Source organism: Vulpes lagopus, chromosome 9 (genome assembly GCF_018345385.1).
Source record: "Vulpes lagopus strain Blue_001 chromosome 9, ASM1834538v1, whole genome shotgun sequence".
Lineage (NCBI taxonomy): Eukaryota > Metazoa > Chordata > Mammalia > Carnivora > Canidae > Vulpes > Vulpes lagopus.
This window is the reverse complement of record NC_054832.1, coordinates 50,476,554-50,485,278: the sequence shown is the minus strand read 5'-3', so window position 1 is coordinate 50,485,278 and position 8,725 is coordinate 50,476,554. Positions and strand designations below refer to the sequence as shown.

Genomic DNA, 8,725 nt, shown 5'->3' with positions numbered 1-8,725 from the left:
TTTCTAATATCTGTTACATTTTCCTATTATGAGCTGAGTTTTCCTAAACAGACCCCAAATCTTTGGTTTTAAGTTCATTCTAGTGTCTCTTAGCCATTCAGGATCCCCTCTGGTGTAGTCTGCCTATATTTTAGTCTCTACGTTGCCATCTCACAAATCGAAGTTATCTTTGCTGGATTTCGGTCTCACTCTTCAGACTTATTGTTGGGGTAATGCTATCCCCTAGTGAGCTGAGTTTTAATTGGGTGGTGGACATGGTAGCTCTATTCTCACTCAGGCATCAGTGGGACAACATCAAGACATGCAAAAATAGGGAGTCTCGAATAGTCCCCGACCCCTACTGTATGCTCTTTTCTTCAATAAAGTTCACCTTCACAGTGTTTTAAGTAAGTAGAATCCATGACTTTTTGGAGTTCATAGGTATATAGCTATGAGATGGGAACTTTGGCATAACTGTCCCGAGAGGCTTTTTAGATTTGCTCATGCTTAGAATTACAACTTTACATGAGTGGCATAAACCTCATATGCGATGTCTGGCACATAAGTAATGCAGCATTCCCAGACCAGCTGTTTGGGAAGGGGTTTTAATTATACCTTTATTGATTTGAGATTAAATATGCTTTTCATACACTCGTTATAGATCACTACCACTTTGAAAAAAGGAAAATCCTACTGATTGTATATTAGCAAGTTTGAGCTCTTCCAAAGAAATGGTCCATATAAATTGAAGGTGTTGAAGGTACATTACATGCACAATATAAATGTATAGGTTTAAGCAGTGAAACCCTGGAAAATCTCTGCATTTAGCTTAGATTGAGCAACAAATAATCAATGATTATATGCAAATGAATCTTTTATTCAATATAACCCACCTGCATACCATTTTCAGTGCGAATCAGCAAGCACTGTAGAATTAAAAACCCTTAGGGTACCCAGCAGCCAGAACATTTCTTGCATGCACGATGTCTTAAGGAAGTACATTTAGCCTGGTTATACCAGCAATTGCCATTTTGTACAAACTGCTAAAAAAAAAAAATCCATCCAATCACACTACACTTAATTTCACTTAATTTTAATCACAGTGTACTTGCATGGACAGGTTTCTTTTAAACACTGATTTATTCTCTAAATGGAGAGGCATGGTTGTTATTTAAGATCTAATGTTCCCCGCTGGTCACATTTGGGACACTTTCCAACAGCAGGGCACAATTGTTATTTAAGATATAACGTGCCTAACCAGTCCCATTTGGGAGCTGTTTCTGGCTGTACTGAGGCTCTTGCCTGCTTGGCAAATAATGAACCAGTGCCAGAAAAATTGCATAAATTCCTTAATGTCTCTGTGTACTCTTCCAGAATTAAGCTAAGCTCTTGTTTTCTTCCTATTCGAATTAAAATGCTGAATGAAAGGGGCAACATTTTTATATATCTCTCTATATATATTTTTTTCTTTTTGATGCTGCAAGCCTACTTTGACTATTTGTTTTGGGCATACTTGAAAAATTAATAGAATTCTGAATAGCAAAATCAAGGAAGTCATAAGGCACAGATTAACTGGTTAAAGTGGTACTTGAGCTCTAGGTTTTGCCTCATGAGTGAAAAATTGAAAAGCACAGCCTCTAGAGTAATAGTGGCAATCCTAACTCCTAAAGTGGATGATGTCCATCTGGACAAGTGCAAAGCCCAACATCTATCATTGTATTTTATCTGTTTTAATAAAGTCACTCCTTTATAGCTAAGGATCCAGGGAAATTATTATTTTTACCTCTCCCCCTACAGTTGTTAAATCATGCTCTAGGCTCCAGTATAGCATTGAAATAAAAATATAGGAGATGATATTTACTCTGATTTTTTAATGTGCATGATAATTTTTGTATAATGGACAGATCTTAGGCTTTCAACTTGATGAGCTTTAACAATTTTATAAGTCCATGTAACTACCACTCAATACAGATAGATATATATCATTTCTATCACCCAGACGTTGTATCCCATTGAGTCAATCCTCACCCACTTCTAACCCTAACAGGTAATCACTTTATGATTTCTGCCACATGGATTAATTTTGTTGCTATTGTTCTTAGAATTTAAAAATGGAGTTGGGTACGATGCATTATTTTCAGTCTCATTTCTTTCATTCACTAGAATAATTTTGAGAGTTTATATCAGTAGTTCATTCTTTTATATTATTATGTGAATATGCCAAAGCATGTATTTATCCAATATCCTGTTTATGACTTTTTTCTTTCTCATTTTGTACTATTTTTAATAAGGCTCCACAAGCATTTTTGTTGGCATTTGTTTCATTTCTCTTGGGAAAATATTTAAACTGAAATTGCTGAAACATTGGTCAGAGATATGTTTAAATTTTTAAGAAATCACCAAAAATTTCTCTAAAATGGTGATGTTATTTTATGTTTCCACCAGTAATATATAAATATTCAAGTTGCTTCAAATGTTTGCTAACATTTGGTAACATCAGAATTTTTTATTTTAACCATTTTAGAGCTTGTAAAATGGTATCTCACTCTTGTTTTTCATTTTACTGAGGATTACTGTGATTAAACACATATTTATGTGCCTTTTTGGCCATTGCCATTTCTGTATCTATTTTCATGAAAGTGTGAAGTTTTTTTTTCCCCCTTTAGGAAATAAGTTTGATAGGAAAATAATTTCAGCACAGTTTAATCAATGTGCCTGCACATATTTTAACAGAATGGACAAATTGAGAATTTAATACTATCCATTGATATTTTTAAAGTACATCGAAAAACAACATTTGAAAAGTAGAGTTTTATAAACTATTTAGAATGCCATAGTGGAAAAACCTTGACATTTGATTTCGAAAGCTAGTACCAATGAGCCTGAAATGTTTTAGTCAATTACAACTACTTTTTGTGTATGTATTGTTGGTTTCGTTGTTATTGTTGTTTATGTGTCAGAGGTTCTATTTGAATGTTTCTAAGCTGTCAGGACCTACTTTCAGGATAATTCTTGTGATCAAAATCTCTGATCTATGCTTGGAGTCAGTTTATAATTCAGAGGAAACACAATGTAACTATTTTGATAAAGATTCTCCTCCAGAATTCAAAGATATTAAACATAATTCCAAAGTGTGGTATTGTCTTCAGGAAGTTAGTTGTCAATCCATTTCAGAACCCCTAGCACCTCTTGGACTTTAACTATCTGTGGAAGACACAGGTCGTGATCCTGATAAAGAACTCCACTCCTCTTAATGGGTGTATTTCTCCACCCAAGAAAGGAAGACAGGGAATCTGAGTCTGCATCTTTCTTTTCACACTGTGTCAAAGGGAAAAAAAAAGGGGGGGGGGCGTCTGCTACCATCTAGCAGCCAGATAGCCACTGAGAAAGTTCTGGAGATGAGAGAACTTATCTCAAGGTCCGTTCCCAATTATATTCAGGTAAACTAAAAGACGCCCAGTGGAGAACGGGAGAGTATCTAAAACAAAGAGTGATGATTATTGATAAAGTTCCAGGAATCCTTCCTGTTGGTAAATAGTTCAGAACTACAGAAGATCTCCCTGTCAATCATTTCTGGCAGTTTCTGCACAACCAATTAGGTTTTGATCAGATATGTATATTAGGTCTAGTGGTGGCTGTCATGCAGGAAAGACTAGTAGGTATAATGGAGCTTCACTGGGTCAAGTGTCCCAGGTCATCAATGCACAGCATAATAAACTTGCAAGGTTCTGAGGGAAAGTGGTGCCAGAACAGCACATCATTCCCCTTCACAAGGCTTGGAGACAATGGACAGCCACACTCAGGGCCCACTGACCCTGCATGTTTTTAGCACAGCACTCTGACAAGTCTAGGGGCACAGTGAGACTAAGATAGAATGCCTTTGCCAGCCTAACATGGAGCGACCACTGGCTGCCAGTTGCCAAGTAGGCCTGTTACCTTCTACCATGGTCTGCCGTTGGCCACCCCTGGCCATGTTGACCTATATTCAGGAGACCCGTGACACCAGCCTGAGCTCTCAGGCAGTGGGATAATGGGCATGTCAGGAAGAATTTGATGAAGTTATATTCCAAAGTCTTAAAATCTTTTGATTGCTAATATGAAGAAGTTCTTTATGTATTCGGGATCTGATCCTTCATCAAATATGCAAGGCAAACATTTTATCTCATTCGTCAGCCAGCCTATTCATTTGCCAAAGTGACATCAGCGGATATTTTCATTTTGATGCTTTCTAGTTTTCAGTTTTCTTCTTTAACTGTTAGTGCTTTTGTGAAGCTAAGAAATCTACCTCAAGGTCACAAATATGTTTCTCTATGTTATCTTGTAGAAACTCCATAATGTTAGCTTTATTTATGTTCATGATTCACCGTGCATTGATTTTTGCCTTTAAAGTAAGTTAGAGTGTGAGATTCTTTTTCTTTTCTATACAGATATCCAGGTGTTCCAGACCCATTTCTTGAAAAGGTGCTCCTTTTACTGTTGAGTTGCCATAGAAACTTGTATAAAAATCAGGGGCACCTGGGTGGCTCAGTGGTTGAGCGTCTGCCTTCAGCTTAGGTTGGTCATGCTCCTGGGGTCCCAGGTTCGAGTCCTGCATTGGGCTCCCCATGGGGATCCTGCTTTTCCTTCAGCCTCTCTCTCTCTCTGTGTGTCTCTCATGAATAAATGGATAAAATCTTTTTAAAAAATATTTTAAAAATCATGTATGTTTGAGTCTATTTCTGTATTCCATATTTCATTTCATTGATATGTTTTCTTTTTTTAATTTTTCTTTTTTCTTTCTTAATTTTTTTCATTGATATGTTTTCTATCCTTACCCTAATGTACAATATCTATATTACTCTAGCTTTACTGCTTGTATTGAAATCAACTTGTTGACTCTCTCAGCTTTGCTTAGATTGAAGACTATTTTGACCATTTTAGGACATTTGCATTTTTAGATAACTCTTCAAATTAATGTCAATTTATACAAAGCAGCTTTCTGAGTTTTGAATAAGGTTGTTTTGAACCATTTGGGGAAAAAACAGACAATGTTGAGTTTTCCAATCCATACTCATTGTATACCTGTCCATTTACTTAAATTCTTTCTTATTCTCTTAATTTTTTTCCTCAATGCATTTGATAATTTTGACAGTATTAGAGATTGTGGTATGAAAAGACATAGTATTCTTATTCCATATCTTTCAAGAAGAATATTCAATATTGTATAATAAAGTATAAAATTATATTAATAAGGGCATAGAATCCATCTTCCTCCAAAAGGAGAAAGTCTAGGACAATTCAATCATTCAGAACAATTTTGGCCAGATAGTGTCTCTCTCCATGTCAAAATTTACCCAGATTTGCTTGCAGCCTATTATTTTACTTTTTTCTCACTTGAAAATTCTTTTGGTCAGAGAGAAAGGAAGTCAGCAGCCCCCCAGCTTCCTGCCCAGGGTTCCACAAGCTCTCACTGCTTCCCGTTGCCATTGATGGGGCGGTTCATGTGCTCGGGGGACGCCAGGAACACCTTGAGCATGAGTCTGGTGCTGAGGCATGCCACATAGACTGAGAGCAGGGAATAGGAGTCCAGGCAGCGAGTGGCCAGGACCTGTTGAATCAGCAGCAAGTCCAGCAAGTTGTAGTCTGAGAAGAAAATCTGGTTGCCCACGATGAAGGCCTGGCCCCCCTCATTCTGGGACAACAGCATTTCAAAAGGCTTCAGGTAACCTGGTAGTGCCTTCACGTACTCCTCCTTTCCTGCCTCGTAGTTAGTGTAGATGAGGAGGGCGTATTTGCAGTGGAGATCCTTCACACCATCGTTCACTATATCCAGCAAGGCCGCCTCCTGGTGGTCCTTCCCATAGAGCCCAAGGGAGTGGCCCAGGTGTTGCAGGATGGCACTGGACTGGTACAGGGTGACGTCTCCGTCCTGGAACTTGCGGAGCTGCCCATATAGACAGGAGGCCTTGAGTGAGCCCTTCATCCAGATTTCCATGGTCACCACCTCCTCCTTCCAGCCCTGGTCCTGGTCAACCAGCAGCATGTGCATGGCCTTGTAGCACCCTAGAACAGGGAAGTAGATGATGGTGTAGGGTGGCATGGTTGCAGCGCAGGTGGCGGTGGTGGTGGCAGAGGCAGTGGCAGCAGAGCTCCAGCCTATTATTTTTCTTTTTTAAAAAGGAATAAGCGGCATCCTTTTTGCTAAGAGAAACTCAGAACCATTATCTAGAGTAAACTAGAACCATAACAATAGCAGCACCAGTAATAATGCCACATCTCCAGTGTAGTCCTGGCTGAGCAGAACTCTTACTAGTCAATGAGAGGACATACTGTCGTGGTTCTCAGCACTTCTAGTTGAAGTAGTGTCCATAAGCAGGAATGAATTAGATACCTGAAGTGGTTCAGCAAGGAATATTCAGAAACTGTAATTTTATTCTGAACTGATTGTATCTTAATTTCTAGTAGTACAAAAAACAAACCCCAAAAGCACTAGTTCTTTGAAAGCCGCAAAGTTTTTATCTAGACTTTGCCCATACCTAAGGGTCTACTTTTCTGAAGGTTGCACTTGCCTATCTCTTTATTACATTTCCCCCCCTGTTTTTGGTATATTGATAAAGTCAGTATATGTATTAGTTCCCCATGGCTGCAGAAACAAAGTGCCACAAATGAGCTAGCTAAAATAGCCGAAAGTTATGGTCTCACATTTTTGAAGGCTAGAAGTGCAAAATCAAGATTTCAGTAGGACTGTATGGCCTCTGAAATTTTTGGGAAGAATTCTTCCTTTTAGATTCTGGTATTTAAAGGCAATCCGTATTGTTCCTTGGCTTATAGATATGTTTCCAATTTCTCTGTTGTCATGTGGCTGTGCTCATCCTGTGTGTTTCTGTGTCTGTCTCTCTTCCCCCTCTTATAAGACTCCCGTCATATCGGATTAGGGTTTTACCCTGCTAAAACATGGTATTAATTAATCAATGACATCTGCACAACCTTCCTTCCAAAAAAGGTGCTATTCCAAGGTTGGGATTTCAATGTAGGTTTTAGGGAACTCAATTCAACCCATAAAAGTATCTTTCAAAAATTGCTCAAAAACAAAAGAAAGCATGTCATCACAGAGAACACTGAGAATAGATGATGTAATCACATGTAGCAGGTTTTGGAACCAAATTGCCTCAGTTCACACCTTATCATTGCCACTTAACTACTGTTATTACCTTGGGTAAGTCACTTAATGGTTCTCTTTTGCCCCACTTCCTCATCAATAAAAGGGAATAATAGCATTACCATCTATCTTATAGGACTGTAGTGAAGAAAAAAATTACTTACTGTCTGTTAAATTGCATAGAACAGTGTCTGCCATATAATAAATGCTATAGTGTTATCTATTCTTTCAGGGTTACATTTTAGAGAAACTATCTCTTTACCTTTGCTATCTGCCCTCCAAAAAGTTACTTTTGTTAATTTTAAAACAATGACTGTTAAAATCATTTACACTCTTTCACAAATTACTTATTAATATATTAAATTTTAAAAACAAAGACTTTCATTTGCTATCGTAAACTCTTTATTCAATAAATTAGTACACTTATCACTTAGGGTTCGTATCTTAGTTAATATAGTACAAAGTGTTAAGTATTAAATGTGGATAAAATGGAAATACTTCCCTATAGCTGTGTATGTCACAACTATTTTCTTTTCCATTTTTTTATAGAACAAAATTCACAAGTTTACATATATTCAACTAGATGTAGATTTGTTTCTAGAATGTCATGGAAATGGCAAACTATACATGTTTTTCTAAGGTCAGCACATGAAATATCTGTGGAATTGTGGATTCAAAATAATACCTTCTATTTCTCATGAAGTGACAGTTTGTCATATGGTAGCACGACTGTGATTGTGCTTCTACTTCTGCCTCAAACAGTAAGTTTGCCACTGGTAATTTATAATTTGGCAACCACAGAAAATGTTGCCTAATATCTATGTTATTTTCCTTCCCACCATGAAATTTATCTTTACATGACTTTAAATAGTGATAAATATTCAGTAAATACAGAACAGGGTAATGTGCAAGGAATTGGGATAATCTATTGCTAGGCACGATGCTGTATTTTATCAGTGGTAATAGATGACTCCCAAACTTTGAAGGCCTGAAAAACGTGTGGATCTGTTTCTTTCTTCCAAACTCACACACTTTAAAATCTTTAGGAAGTGCTTTTGTAGATAACATAAAGAAGGCCCCTCATATGTTTCTGTTTTTTTTCCCAAACTCAGTTCTGCATTTTATTAACACAGAAGTAAAAAGTGAACTTCCTTACTTACAAATTTTCAAAGTCACTTTCAACTGTTAAATCTAAAACCTCTGATCCATGTATCATATATATAAAGATATATATATATGTCATACATATTTATAGATCATATATAAAAGTATATATCACATATGTTTAGTAAATGTATATATTTAATATGTATTTTTAAATAGAAGTATTATATAAATATGTCCTCTAATCATATGTGTTTAGTGGGGATATTTATAAGTACAATCGGGTGATATATTTCGTAGCTTTCAATGGAAAATATACTAGGATTTTAATTATATAAAGAAGCAATTATATGATTATACAAGTTAGGTTCTGAAAATGCCAGTAAAAGTAACATAGGATGGCTCATTTTCATATTATCTGTAAGTCTAAAGGAAAAATAAGCTTTGGGAATCTGAAGAGTTTAAGTCTCTCATGAAAACAAAACTGTAAGTTGTGAATTAGTT

General features: G+C 36.7%; 1 protein-coding gene across 1 annotated transcript; it reads right to left on the bottom strand.

Annotated features, from left to right (window-relative positions):
- Nucleotides 1–5,425: 5,425 nt before the first annotated feature.
- LOC121498757 (glutathione S-transferase P-like) lies at nucleotides 5,426–6,058 on the bottom strand. The gene has a single exon (XM_041768880.1). The coding sequence runs from the start codon at nucleotides 6,056–6,058 to the stop codon at nucleotides 5,426–5,428; it is 633 nt and encodes a 210-aa protein (XP_041624814.1).
- Between the last annotated feature and the right edge of the window lie 2,667 nt (nucleotides 6,059–8,725).

Coding starts and splice junctions, on each gene's coding strand:
- LOC121498757 (XM_041768880.1), bottom strand. CDS start 6,058: ATGCCACCCTACACCATCATCTACTTCCCTGTTCTAGGGTGCTACAAG.